Source organism: Temnothorax longispinosus, chromosome 12 (genome assembly GCF_030848805.1).
Source record: "Temnothorax longispinosus isolate EJ_2023e chromosome 12, Tlon_JGU_v1, whole genome shotgun sequence".
NCBI lineage: Eukaryota > Metazoa > Arthropoda > Insecta > Hymenoptera > Formicidae > Temnothorax > Temnothorax longispinosus.
Genome location: NC_092369.1, coordinates 10,253,601 through 10,268,197, shown reverse-complemented (window position 1 = coordinate 10,268,197; position 14,597 = coordinate 10,253,601). Strand labels below are relative to the sequence as shown.

General features: G+C 35.9%; 3 protein-coding genes across 4 annotated transcripts; 2 read left to right on the top strand and 1 right to left on the bottom strand.

The window, feature by feature from the left end:
- Positions 1 to 648: 648 nt before the first annotated feature.
- Positions 649 to 8,081, top strand: Dbo (Kelch-like protein diablo). Of its 2 annotated transcripts, none has more exons than XM_071795033.1 (6): positions 649 to 1,016; positions 1,737 to 2,115; positions 2,235 to 2,550; positions 2,635 to 3,332; positions 3,436 to 3,778; positions 3,953 to 8,081. In XM_071795033.1, the coding sequence occupies exons 2-6, from the start codon at positions 1,799 to 1,801 to the stop codon at positions 4,142 to 4,144; spliced, it is 1,866 nt and encodes a 621-aa protein (XP_071651134.1). In that variant the 5' UTR covers positions 649 to 1,016; positions 1,737 to 1,798; the 3' UTR covers positions 4,145 to 8,081. The 2 variants fall into 2 exon arrangements, with proteins under 2 accessions (XP_071651134.1, XP_071651133.1); XM_071795032.1 differs by having other exon boundaries at positions 649 to 1,033.
- Positions 8,082 to 10,071: 1,990 nt separating this feature from the next.
- On the top strand, positions 10,072 to 11,887 carry LOC139822731 (E3 SUMO-protein ligase ZBED1). Its single transcript, XM_071794684.1, has 3 exons — positions 10,072 to 10,078; positions 10,306 to 11,449; positions 11,560 to 11,887. Exons 1-3 carry the CDS (start codon positions 10,072 to 10,074, stop codon positions 11,885 to 11,887), a joined length of 1,479 nt encoding a protein of 492 aa, XP_071650785.1.
- Positions 11,888 to 12,349: 462 nt separating this feature from the next.
- On the bottom strand, positions 12,350 to 13,789 carry LOC139822907 (probable lysine-specific demethylase 4B). Its single transcript, XM_071795086.1, has 3 exons — positions 12,933 to 13,789; positions 12,639 to 12,844; positions 12,350 to 12,529 (listed from the first exon to the last, which is right to left on the bottom strand). Exons 1-3 carry the CDS (start codon positions 13,704 to 13,706, stop codon positions 12,433 to 12,435), a joined length of 1,077 nt encoding a protein of 358 aa, XP_071651187.1. The 5' UTR covers positions 13,707 to 13,789; the 3' UTR covers positions 12,350 to 12,432.
- Positions 13,790 to 14,597: the final 808 nt, after the last annotated feature.

Here is a 14,597-nt window from a genome sequence, read left to right as displayed (position 1 = left end):
CGGCCGAATAAGTCTTGCGAAATAATGCGTTCTAATGGAACGTCAATGTGCGAATGCCGAATCTACGCGACGGTTAAATGTTAAATATATTACAATAAGGAATAAATACAGGGTTGATATATAGGTTTTACTTACTAATTAAATAAATTGCAATGCCAGTCGTCCCGAAATCAATTTGTTTCGTATTCATCACGTTCTACTAATAATGACGAAATATTTGAATATGAAACTTTGATCTTGTATCATCACGTGTGATACTATGCAAGTCAAATGAAATATTTTCAAAAATAATATTTCAATATTTGTCACAGAGATATATCTAATATGGATTGAAATGTTTATAATAAATGTTTATATTATATTGCCAAAGGATATCAAAAAACATTTCAATGTATATACAAGAAATAGTTTTCAATACATTTCTAAAATATATTTTACATGTTGTTAGTAATAATTTTTGTATTATTCTAAAATCTTTATGAAATATTTTTGGAAAATAAATTTTTAAAATTATCATAAATATTTTATGCTGTCTGGATGTTTCTGCTGTCGATTCACATTCTATCGAAATATTCGATTATCGAAATATCGAGACTCGGCATAATTGCGATATCGAGTGCGAGAGTGTTCCTCCTTCTCCAACCAGTCCAACCTCCAACCCCTCTATCTTATGGGAGTTGGGTCGAGTCGAGGCGAGTTCACGACAGCGGTCGGGGTACGAGAGACGCGCACCGTGATGCATCGTCACGGGAAAACGTCAAAATGAGAGCATCCTCGTGATAGCTCGCAGTGCGGCAGTGTGTTTTTGACTACGATCGCAAACGCCAACGGCGCCGTCGGCGACGTCCGAATCGTCCGATGTTACGCGACGGGAGGCCACGCTGACACAAAAACGTCGGCGAGCACCGAAACCGAGGACCGCGAGCACAGTGCTCTGACAGCTCTATTTCTCTCTCTTTCTCTCTCTCTCTCCCTCTCATTGATATCGCCTGGCGGTCCGAGGAAAGCGAACGAAAGTGCGTACACACCTGCGGTAATCCTGATCTCTACTGTACACACATTCCTCGCGAGCGACATGCTTCTTGCACCTGCGTCCCTCACGATCCTCTTTTACGATGAGGTGCGAGGATGCTCCAGAGATCTGGCGAGACGTTACATTCGCAGCCTGTTCTCGATCGTGCCCGCGACGTAAACATTCGTCTCCGGTCGTCTCGGTCTCTCGCACTTTGCATTGTCCATTCCCTGGAAATTTTAGTGGGAAGGCTGCCGTCTACACACGTTTCTCTTTATGTTTGTTTGGATTTTGAATGTGGAGTGCATGCGAGCTTTCAGAAGCTTTAACTAACCAACGTGTGAAGGCTTTCAAATCACAAAAATGTAATCGGTATGCCTGGAGATATATTTGCTAGAAAGAAACATAAAGAGATGTCAGATGAGACACCATCTAAACACACGCTATTTCAAAGAAGGGGATCGCACTTATCACTGCTCTGAATGATTCACATGGTTATATAAAGCCTTGGTACCTCTCGTGTAGAAGTTAGAATATGTTTTATGTATGTATTTTTTTTAACCCTTTCCTAATTTTAATCAGTATCTTACTTCAAATTACTTTAACACTTTACTTTAACAAATTACTTTAATTACTTTCTACACAAGCAATGATTAACAAATATCTTATTTACTTAGGAATATGTATTTACACATGACATTAAAGATACATTTTGTCGTTCTAGGGAAACCACACAACATTAGGGGACCTGCTGCAGGCACATTTGAGACCTGCGGTGGTTGGTGAATGGTGTTGCAGATAGATTCCGTGTGGGGCTGGGCGTCACCCCCGCTGCGCCTCCAGCTAGCCGGGGGGACTAGGGGTGCCTCGGGGAGAGTGGCTGCGGGCGCCCCATCCTCGCAGAGGATGGGCGAAATAGTCGTGGAACGCGCTCCCTCCCCAGCACGCCTCAGTCATACCTCTGAGAAGCATCCTCGCGCGACGTTAACCGAGCTTAATGTTCTACGCCGTCATCGGGAGCTGTGCGACGTTGTCCTCAATGTCGGCTCCAGAAAGATATTCGCCCATCGCGTCATCCTTTCAGCATGTAGCCCATACTTCAGGTAATAATGATATAATGACGCAAACGCGCGTTTGTTATTTTTCTTTGTATTTAAACGTATTGCAGTGAACTGCGTAATCTTGTGACAAATTCTATGTCTCTCTTTCTCTGTTCTTTCAGGGCCATGTTTACTGGGGAGCTGGCGGAATCTAGACAGACTGAAGTAACGATACGCGACATAGACGAAATGGCTATGGAGTTACTCATAGACTTCTGTTACACTTCTCACATTATCGTCGAAGAAGCTAATGTTCAAACTCTCCTTCCAGCAGCGTGCCTTCTTCAATTAGCAGAAATTCAAGATATATGTTGCGAATTTCTCAAACGCCAATTAGATCCATCAAATTGCTTGGGTATTCGGGCGTTCGCGGATACCCACTCGTGCCGCGAACTTCTGCGTATTGCCGATAAATTTACTCAACATAATTTCCAAGAGGTATGACACGTTCATGAAAAATATGACGTTGGTTGTTACTTTCCGATTTAGAGATATTTATTGCTTTTATTATGTACTTTGTAGGTAATGGAGAGCGAAGAATTTTTGTTGCTACCTGTCGGACAGTTGGTAGATATTATTTCATCGGATGAATTAAACGTACGTACGGAGGAGCAGGTTTTTAGCGCCGTGATGAATTGGGTGAAGTACAATGTCACGGAGAGAAGGCAACATCTGGCACAAGTCTTACAGCACGTGCGACTGCCACTACTCAGTCCAAAATTTTTAGTCGGCACCGTCGGATCGGATCTATTGGTTCGTTCTGATGATGCTTGCAGAGATCTCGTGGATGAAGCGAAGAATTACCTACTTTTGCCGCAAGAAAGACCATTGATGCAGGGACCTAGGACGAGACCCAGGAAGCCTACAAGACGGGGGGAGGTGTTGTTCGCTGTTGGTGGATGGTGTTCGGGTGACGCTATTGCCAGCGTTGAGAGATTTGATCCTAATACTGCCGATTGGAAAATGGTCGCACCGATGAGCAAACGGAGATGCGGAGTGGGCGTAGCGGTGTTAAATGACTTGTTATACGCGGTCGGCGGGCATGACGGACAAAGCTACTTAAATAGCATCGAGCGATACGACCCACAAACGAATCAGTGGTCTTGCGACGTCGCTCCTACAACTTCCTGCAGGACCAGCGTGGGTGTTGCTGTATTGGATGGATTTCTGTACGCGGTTGGAGGCCAGGATGGAGTGCAATGCCTTAATCACGTGGAAAGGTAAAGTATCTATGTTAATTATTTTCTGACAAATGTTCAAATACATATACAAATATGTAAAATAGTGTGTTAGCACTTTGTAACGATATATTTAACTTCGCAGATACGATCCTAAAGAAAACAAATGGTCTAAAGTGTCGCCAATGACTACCAGAAGGTTGGGAGTGGCGGTTGCAGTGCTCGGAGGTTATTTATATGCCATCGGCGGGTCTGATGGACAGTCACCTCTTAATACGGTAGAAAGATACGATCCAAGACAGAACAAATGGTCCCAAGTGTCCCCGATGTCTACGAGACGTAAACATCTAGGCTGTGCTGTATTTAATAATGTAATTTATGCTGTGGGAGGACGAGACGATTGTATGGAGCTTTCCAGCGCGGAACGTTATAATCCGCATACGAATTCCTGGAGTCCTATAGTAGCGATGACATCTAGGAGAAGTGGAGTAAGTTTTTTTTTGTTTATAAGGATTACAGATATCTTGAAACATGAAAATATATGAAAGAGCAGTTAGATGATTTGTCCGTGTAATAGACAACATCAATGTTTGAATTTCAAAATTTAACCACAATTATAAAATGATAAATCAGATTTTAACAATCGTCATCGTGTATTTCAGGTGGGTCTAGCGGTAGTAAACGGTCAATTGTATGCAGTAGGCGGATTCGACGGAACTGCGTATCTGAAAACAATTGAAGTATACGATCCGGAACAGAATCAATGGAAACTATGTGGTTGTATGAATTACAGGAGGCTTGGCGGAGGCGTGGGAGTAATGCGAGCTCCACAAACCGAAAATTACATTTGGTAGCTCAGGCCCCCCTCTTCAGCCCAAATGGCTGAAACTCCTTTAACTCCTCTTACACCGATAACGCCAGTTACGCCTGTAACACCTCCCGCTCCTGTATCGGTTCCTGTTATAACTAGTACTAGAAAACGCTACCGCCGATCGATGAGCATTATATAAGTAATGTATGCATTTTTGTAAAAAGACTTTGCCTTTCTCTGAAATTCCACGAGATCATCTCGCATCGATCTTCGGTATTTAATTTATTTAATTTATTATTAATTTCGAGATATCTCTTCGCTCAATTCAGCGCACAGATCACGTTATGGAAAAAAAATGCGAATATTCTATCGATTTACTGCCGTTGTTTTACATTTTTATTACATCACATTATTTTATAAGATTCTTTGTTCATGTATTTTTATTTTATTGTATTTTGCAATAATAAATTCCAGCTGTTTTAGATTTAAATGTCTAAAGTATATTATTTAAAAAATGCGAATATTCTATCGATTTACTGCCGTTGTTTTACATTTTTATTACATCACATTATTTTATAAGATTCTTTGTTCATGTATTTATATTTTATTGTATTTTGCAATAATAAATTCCAGCTGTTTTAGATTTAAATGTCTAAAGTATATTATTTAAAAAATGCATTGCAACTATTGTATACACACAAAGTTTTAAACATTTTATTATATATGAAAAAAAAAAAGAAAGGCAAAATCTCTTCCCTAACATTCGCCAGAAACATATGTGTTTTAAAGAGACATTTACAGCTTCCAGTTTTCGGTAAATAATCGAAATAAAAGCTTAAGTTTTCAGTAGAGTTTTAATTCAATTGCAAAGGGTCGTTTCTGTACCCAATAATTAAGGACCTAAGATTTATGCATTTAAAAATGCCTGATTATGCGTGAAATTTTATTGAAATTATGCAAAATTATGCGGTCTAAAATAAGCTGAATTTTAGTGTGTATGATCTTGTTTCTTAGTATGTACTTTAAATACCATTATTGCTTTGGGACAAACCACTGTCTAGCAGTAGAGATGGAGTTTAATGAGTACACTGAGGGTCGAGGGAAATAAGAAATCAAAATACAGATACAATAATCCATCTATAGAGGCAGTTTATTAAATAAAAAAAATTAAATTTAAGTATGAAATATGCATGGAATTTTCTAACTTGAGTTATAATTGTTATAAAATTTAATTAATGAAATGAAGAACATAAAATAAACTAAAAGTATCTCTTGAGATACAACACAAGCAATACCTAGTAACTGAACTAAAAAAATAAAGGTACAGAAGTGTTGACCAGAATTCACTAGATTCGAATTTGAATGTATATCGATTAACTGTGATTAAACTACCTCTAGCAAGTTAGCCTCCCCCCCACCATTGTAAAAAAAATCCGCACCTATTAAAAAATTTAGCGCTATTTATGTGCTAATTTGTTGCTCTAGTCATCTATTTGCTCTAATCCGGCGGGTCTTTTTGTTATTTAAATATTCTATAGACCGTGTCCTACCAGAATATGCAACGTATGATTTCGTTGTTCGTTCCTAACTGCAAATATTTATCTCCGCGTCGATCGTTATCTACGACTTCAATGACTAAAAACTATATAAGTAAAAGTTTCTTTTACTTTATAATTTTTAGCCATCGAAGTCGTAGATAACGGTCGACGCGGAGATAAATAATTTGTTTATTTGCAGTTAGGGGCGAGCAACAAAATCATACGTTGCATATTCTAATAGGGCACGGTTCATATAATATTTTAAGACCAAAGAGAGCCGAGTAACAAATTCTTTTACTTAGTTTTTAACCATCGAAGTCGTAGATAACGGTCGAAGATGCAGTATTTATTAGTGGCATTGTTTACAGAACCTTATATTTCAAAAATGTTTTCACGCTATCTTGGAGCAACAAAAAAGCAACAAATTCTGGTGTATTTGTTTTTTTGGATTTGAGCACTATATGTGTTTTTTAGTATGTGGTGAGGCTAGAATCAGTGTCAAGTTAGCCCCCATGCGAAAAAATATATATAAAGTGCTTAAATAAAAAAAAAAACGTTTATACCAGAATTTGTTGCTATTTTGTTGCTTTAAGATAGCGTAAAAACATTTTAGAAATATAACGTTGTTTAAGATGTAGTCAATATAGTGCTCTCTGTTAAGTATTCGGATATACGTATTTTCTAAAAACATTATATTTCATCGCCGTTTCCTGCTAAACGGCTTGAGCAACAAAATCCGGACTAGAGCAACACATTAGCACATATAAATAGCACTAAATTTTTTAATAGGTGCGGATTATTTTTGCGATGGAGGGGGGGCTAACTTGATAGAGGTGATTAAACTCGTGAAATTATGATATGTTATGATGAAAATACGGTGTTTTGGCAACATTATGCGAAATTATGCGGGAAAATGACATTATGCTGCAAAAGGTCTCAATTATGCGTTATTGTGCGCATAAATAATCGGGTTCTACTGGTGTCCCAACACTTAGAATAGTGAAAAGAGTTTGTTTCAATAGGTTTTTACAAATTATGCGATTATGCGAGATGCATAAATCTTAGGTTCTTACCAATAATTCAAGAATGTAATATAAGACATAATGATTTCTCTCTCTCTCTTTCTCTGTAAAGATAGTCTGCTTTAAGTATGTAGATAACTCCTTTTGTTTATAAGACTGAATTTCAACCAGAGAATATTGAGATATTGAGAACCGTGATAGTACAGTTTACATTCTCTTGTAAAGAAATATCAAGTTACATCACATTTTCTATTAAACTTTGCGAATAATTCGTACATCGAATGTATTTGATGCATTTATTATGTTACTGACGATTTGTGACAAATGCCAAGATGCACGCTCGAGAAAAGCAATATGTATAATACTTGAGATTATAAATTATTTAAACACGGCTTTCGAAATCTTTTCTTCGCGTTGCTACAAGAAGGCGCCATTTAACCAACATCATCTGTTACATACGTTTGTAAATCTCTGCAGAGGAGTAAATTTTAACCTTATCGTACAAAATGGTGATAGGGATCATTGATCAATAATCTCATAATGTAACATTCGTTGTAATTATAAGAATTAGCAGAATTGGCTAAGGGCGACCAATATTATATTAACAATAATAATTGCTTGTGATTTATTTTAGTGAAAATCAAATGATAATGTAAGAATTACTGGGACGATAAACGGCAAAAGCGCTTACAAACTGTCGCTGTTACATGTATGAGATTGTTGAAAGGCAGCAAAATGCATGTCTAGCGTAAGGACATATTGATGATGTAATGTAATTCTTTCTAAGCAACCGATTGCTCCGAAGATGATTGTTCCAATTCTCTCGAGTTCTACGATGGCTCATTAACGCATTTCTCAATTAACTGCTGGACTATTTTGCATAGTCCATTTATATTTAAGTTCTAAACTCATGATACCATGATAGAGGAAAAGTTACTGTTCAGTTAACCAAATTAAACGTTACAATGGTACAAATTATCGTAAAATGAAGTTCAAATATAAGTGTTCAGTACCCAATCTTGTTTAATTAATTCTGACGAAGTTGCAGCTATATATACCAGGAGAATGTAATATTATTTCCGCAATATTTTATATGCATAGTATTAGCAAATTACTTTTAACTTGTGTCCAAAAATACGTAAGAGACCGAATCTTGTCTTATACCGAATTTTAACTACACGTTTCTCGTAAACAAGAAATATTAAAAGTGATTATGTTATCGATTAGCGCGCGTAGTAATCCTGAGTAAAGCAACCACGAAGCGTTAATGCAAATATATTGTTTTCTCATCTTACTATAAACGAGATCAAAAACTTGTTCTGTATAACTGTTCAGTACAAAGGAAGAGTCATAGGATTTCTTTCCTGTTCTTTATCAATAAATTAAAGAAAGTGCGCATTAGAAATTGCGCGAACCATTACATGTAGCGTTATTGTTTAATTCCTACATCTGCTATAAATAGGGTATCCCATAATTAATTCCTTTTCCGATAACGACATATATTTTTTAAGGAAAGAACGTGATTTTTGGTTAAAAATATTTATGAGTCTGTTTTCCATTGCTGAACATGCTGCTCTAATTCAGAGTTTATCTTTTTTACTTCACATCATTAAAAGGAAAAAAGATAAACTCTGAACTAGTGCAGCCAGTTCAGCAATAGAAAACAGACCCTATGTCTCTATATAAAGAAATGTTCTGACTTGATGATGAGCTACTTTCTCATTATAAGCATTTCTCATTCTACATTTTCCTAATAAATGCGAATTTCTCACGAGGTAACTTCTTTTGCTAGCTATCGAACTGCACGGTCTGTGATTTTTCTCGTCGACGAAGATATCTTTATATTATATTTTAACCAAGGAGGGGATTATACAATAAATATATTAATTAAAACAATATATATTTATTTTTTAATTGAGCTACACTCAAGGAGCGCCAATGCGCGCATAATGTACTTTAAATGTACATTAAACTTTGCATCAAATGCGGGTATTTGTCCCGCCCCTGGTAAAAATTCCGGACAGAAACGGTCAGAACGCGTTTATTCTGCAATATTATAACTACGATATTTCATTTTTTAACGTTACGAATTATTTTCATTACGATATTTTTACTCCTATCACTACCATCTACCCGCCCTAGAAATCGCAGCCATATTATGCGCAGCAATACTCTTTTATTTATAGGAAATGATACACATATTAGACTTTTTCTTATTTATATTTAACTTTTATTGTTATATTAAAATTATAATATTTAAAATGATATTATTAATCTATTAATAAAATACGTATACAACTATACGTATACAGAAATAGGTAATAATTCTTGATGATGTTATGTTGATCTGAAACATTACAAAATACTGAAATTATTCAATTAACATAGATTATAATGTTCTACAGTGATATTATACATGTCATGTGCAAATCTAGAAATATTCTGGACGTATCACGCAGTAGGAAATTTAATTTCATAGTCTGATTACTGTATACAATTTCAAGAATTATTTATTTACAAACTGTGACTTTTATTATTAGCAAATGATGTAAATCGTTGTTCCTTTTTTTGGTTACATTATTGACATAATTTAGACACACTCTATAATGTGTATTTTGAAGAATATTGTATTCACTGAATAAAAATAATTATTTGCGTTTGTTATATGCACTCTAGCTCACTCTCATAAATGACGTAAAATCTATTTAAATGACAAAGATAGCGCTAAATGTTCGTTCGTCAAAGGCAGTGATCGAGAACCGCCTGCTGAAAACAACAGCGGCGGAGAACGGCACCTCCCCAGGCAGAAACTATGAAGCACCGTATAGCATCAATCCGAAATAACGTGACAAGGATTACGCAAATATGAATATTACTCATATATGAACTTGTTGCTATTAAGGAGATCTATGGTGCAGTTTGTTATCTACTCATTCGAGAAGATGATCGGCGGTTCTCAAGATCAAGCTGTACAGTGTTACAAATGAGCAACACTCTCACAAAGACATCACCTTGCTTAGTCTGAGAGGACTGAACGTTTGTACATATTTTCTATTACGTGTATCATTAATCAATGTTAAGTAATTAGTAAAATATGCACAAATTCCAAGATGTCATAGATCTCTTAACGCTATTTTTGTAGCATATTAAAAATTTTGCAGCCATTTAAGATTAATAATGAACTACATATATACAATTTATTTTTATTTCTAAATGAATTATAGTATATAACCGGCGTGATATGTCTGCGTGCATTATTTATCAAAATCGAAAATTGTAATAAACTAATTTTTTTTTAAATAGGTAAGTGAATTTTCTTAGATTCAATATCAATCAATATCAAACTGTACAATAGACCACAATGTACTGTAAAAACTTTTCAATATAGATCCATGTAATGTACCTGAACAATGCAAGGTATATTGAATTCAGACTTTATACATTTATTCTATAAAAAATAATACATTCTTCTTATGAATCATATGTCGTTTATTTTTTGGCTGCACTCAAGTAGCTTTGTGGTATAATTCACCATTGCTACTACTGCTACACAACAGATTCAGTAAGATATTATTAGATTTAAAGTCTAATCAAGTAAAATTCAAGTCGCGCTACGTGAAATTTTCTTTTTTCCCTGTTTTTAGATGGAGGTTTTTTAGCAAATAAACTCACGAATGATATTCTGTTTATGATTACATCAGAAAATCTACCGCTATCCATCGTGGACAGTAAGGGCTTTAAGCGGCTCATGAATAGAGCAGCCCCGCTATATACCGTTCCTAGCAGAAGAACCATAACTCGCCTGATTGATGCTAAGTATGACTTTTTGAAAGACAGTTTTAAAGAAGATCTAAAGCTTAGCTCTACGTTTACACTAACGTGTGATATTTGGACGGATGTGAGCAATCAAAGCTACCTTGGCGTTACAATTCATTATCTACGACACGAGCTAGTCTTGTCAAACGCAACGATAGGTGTTTTTCCACTGATGCAGAATCATACTGCCAACTATGTCAGAGAGACATTAATATCTGTAATAGAATCATTTGGTATAGATGTAGAGAGTATCATAGCCGTCGTCACTGATAGCGCTGCCAATATGAAGAAAGCAATCACAGACGGATTTGGCAGTGCAAAGCACCTGCCTTGTATTGCGCATATTGTGTCCCACTTAGTTCCAGACGCTATAAAACTGAGCCCTCGTATCGGTGAAATTATTGCCAAAGTAAAGTCTATCGTGTCTGTGACAAAACGGAGCGTTGTGGCATCTGACGAACTAAAACGATTGCAAATACGTGATGGAAAAACTGACAGTACGGCATTGAAATTGAAGCAGGATGTGCCAACGCGGTGGAATTCAACTTATTATATGATAGAACGTTTTCTAGAACTAAAAGATTATATCTATCCTGTGCTTTTAACGTGCCGAACGGCTCCCACAGCACTTTCTCGCGAGGAAATCAGTATTTTAGAAGACACTGTACGACTTTTAGGTCCAATTGAATTTGTTACTACCGAGATAAGTGGTGACTCGTATCCAACTAGTAGTATGGTGATTCCTTTAATTCACTGCATGGAAGCCACCATAAAAAACTGCATTCCTATCACTGTTGAAGGCAAGGCATTCAAAGACAGCATCTTGTCTGAAGTCCAACGACGCGACGTTTTGAAGAAATTGAATCATATCAGATACTTGCAGTGTCAACTATTCTGGACCCGCGATATAAACGCATGCATTTCCAGTCACCAGAAGATGTTGCCGATGCCGTATCATACATTAACCGTCAAGTAAAGACTGTCGCTGTTAATAATAACGTGGAATCAAATACAGTAGACCATCTAGAATCGCAAACCGAAAGCAAAACTAATGAGTACAACGTGTGGGCTTTTCATGACAGTTTAGTCGATTCATGCACACCATTTACACCATCTGTCGATGAGCCTGGTGGTGTGAATCTTGAATTACAGCAATATTTAAACCAGCCACCCATTCTGCGAAATCAAGATCCATTTAAGCATTGGCAAACGCTTAAACCCGCCTATCCGACACTTTTTACAGTGGCAATGCGTTATTTATCTGTAGTTGCGACCTCGGTACCTTCAGAGCGCATGTTCTCAAAAGCTGGAATTGTTAAATCAGACTTACGAAGCAGACTCAGTGGAAAGCGACTAAATAGTCTACTCTTCTTGGGTTCACTTAGTGAAGAGAGTTGGGGACAAGACTAAAAAAAAACATCTTTATCTATTATTTTATTTTACTGTTATAATTTTGTGCAATAACGTTACTAACGTTAGGTTTTATATGTGATGGATATATCGATTGTGATAAAACGTTCCATTTAGTTTAGCACAGTTTAAAAAAAGTTTCTTTTAGTTGCTAGTAGTTTTTGAAAAAAGTTTCTTTTAGTTCCTTGTCGTAAAGATTTCAGGGAATTATACATTATACGTATATGTTACATATTAATAATAGTAAATAATAGTAATAACAGTCGATAATTAGTATGCATGCACCCTTCTAATCCTAATCCTTTCTCCTTACTATTGTCCTACATTATCTGTATGCAATAGTTATGTATCCAGATCCAGTATCTAGTGTGGCTGTTTTCCTTATTCACGTAATTCTAATATTATAAATTACGTATTTACTTATTTATTATGTTTCCTAATATATACGGAATTCCTAATATATTTTTACATTTTTTACATTTTTTCCAGACTTATTCCGGAGACGTAGCAATAACGCACACCCAAGGCAAAGATATACTACATCTCTACAACAGATCCATTTTTGACGGCATTGGTGCGGCAGTCTGCCTAGGATCCTCAGGATGGGGACCAATATCCTCGCCTCTCAGCCACAATTCATACCTACATTATTAGAAAATTAATTATAGTAAATATTTAAATGTAAATGTATCATGTTTAGCGAGTAACATTATAAAATTGAATTATTAAAAAAAATATATCAGATACACACCTATCTGGTTGAAAACGTTTCACGAAGGTGTCCATAGATATTTTGACCATGTCTTTACTGCAGGTACATTGCGTAGCTCTCTTTCCATATTCTACCCATCTAGGTGTCGCAAAATTGGTGGATTCCGCACAATTGAATCCATGGTTAAAACCAGCATGGTAGCCATATGGAAATGTGATCATTATTTCTCCAGCTTCTTGCGTTATCTGTGAGGACAAAGATACGAAAGGTTGTGAAAGATAACTGAAAGGAATTTCAAATATGCAATCAACGTAAGTAGAAAAAAAAACTTACTTTGTTACATGGGATAGAGTATTGCCTTAGTATTTGGGGAGATATCAGAGACATTTTGTGGCGTAAGAACGATTGGCAACTCTGATAGTTAGTTGGGAAGAAGCCGTTGGCCAGTCTTTCCAGCCTACGTCCGTGTTCTGGAGGTATAGCGTACCACGTTTTCGGTGCACCAAAATGTAAATAATTTATGGAATAAAGATCCATATCCTCCGTATGCCAGGCGAACGTAGTTTTCCACATTCCAAAGTACAGGTAAGCCGTATTGACGCCATCGATCGATATACCGTAATCCTTGGTGACATAATCCAGAATTGTTCCTAGATGATTGATATTCCACACTTTCACGTCCGGATCCGTTAAGGAACCGGACACATCTGCGCCATATATCGGCGCGACATACGTTATGTTCTTCCAGTATTTCCTCTCCAGATCCTCATAATCGAAATGACGTGGAGTAGCGTAACGATCGGAATTGGCTAATTTACTATATTCCTGTACAGTCATCGATTTCTTTTGGATATTAATTTGTTGATAAAGTCCCTGTTTTCCAATAACAACTTGGCGGATTGGCGCTGGAATGACGAGATGGTCCAGATCCTCCTTCTCGTAGTCCTTCCGCGGGACCCATTCGGATGGCGGTATCACCTTTGCCAAACCGGCCTTATGGGCACCCTGACTCTCCATATATTCCACATATTTCGTGAAATCTTTAAACTCCTCGTATGTCGGTCTAAAGACCTGTATACGGGGTATTCCTCTTGAATTACTAGCCATCGTTGAATTTTTTATACCTGCAAATCAAAATTTAAAAAATACTTGATATACAATGTGTAACTATAAAAACAACCTTCAATTTTCAGCAATAATATTGTAAACATAAATAAAAATATAATACGTATAACTTTTCTGTTTAAATTATTAATTATACTTAATTTTTAATTGCAACCAATTAATAATTTAATCGTTTTGTATATTAATTATAATATTTTTTAATTCACACATTTTATGTGTATATTACGAGGCGTAAAATCGAAATTTCTTGGGAAAAAAAATTATTTATGCTATATGTTTGCGTCTATATAATCGAAAATGAGCGTAATCAATTTACATATGTAACGTTGCTGTGATAACATGATTTTGCACTTTGTGCTTAAGGCTTACAAGAAAACAATCGGAGAGGGGGATGGTAAAAGCATAGGAAATCTAAATATCTATTTATCGAGATAGATATCTGTTTCTAGATTTCAAAGATAGATAGATATCTAGATAAATATGTAGAGACCATTAAGAATAACGACTCTTTGTTCCTTCTCTCAAGATGACGAAACATTTTTCATCAATTATATAACAAAATTATGGCGATGCAATTGATAACATTGAAATTTTGCACATTATATTAACCATGTTTTTACAAAAAAGATCTAACTACAAATTCTTGATATTCAATTATGTGTGAAAAAAAAACGAAGCATGAGCGACATGTATTTTAAACAAATTCCGCTCTTACGCTAAAAAATATATTTAAAAAAAAAACGAATATTTCAAAAAGAAAATAATATACACGTTGCATTTACCAATTTGTCGACGATTTAAATCAATTTATCGCAAAATTGCCTTTAAAAATTTCAGAAATGTATTTTAAAAAATACTAATTTTAATATTACA

Bases quoted from the DNA above. Each gene is read 5' to 3' on its own strand.
- Dbo (XM_071795033.1), top strand. From the start codon at position 1,799: ATGGTGTTGCAGATAGATTCCGTGTGGGGCTGGGCGTCACCCCCGCTG. The intron at 2,116-2,234 runs GTAATAATGATA...CTGTTCTTTCAG, and splicing joins GCATGTAGCCCATACTTCAG to GGCCATGTTTACTGGGGAGC. The intron at 2,551-2,634 runs GTATGACACGTT...TGTACTTTGTAG, and splicing joins CTCAACATAATTTCCAAGAG to GTAATGGAGAGCGAAGAATT.
- LOC139822907 (XM_071795086.1), bottom strand. From the start codon at position 13,706: ATGGCTAGTAATTCAAGAGGAATACCCCGTATACAGGTCTTTAGACCG. The intron at 12,845-12,932 runs GTAAGTTTTTTT...TTGTCCTCACAG, and splicing joins ACTCTATCCCATGTAACAAA to ATAACGCAAGAAGCTGGAGA. The intron at 12,530-12,638 runs GTGTGTATCTGA...CTAATAATGTAG, and splicing joins AAACGTTTTCAACCAGATAG to GTATGAATTGTGGCTGAGAG.
- LOC139822731 (XM_071794684.1), top strand. The intron at 11,450-11,559 runs GTAAAGACTGTC...TTTTCATGACAG, and splicing joins TATCATACATTAACCGTCAA to TTTAGTCGATTCATGCACAC.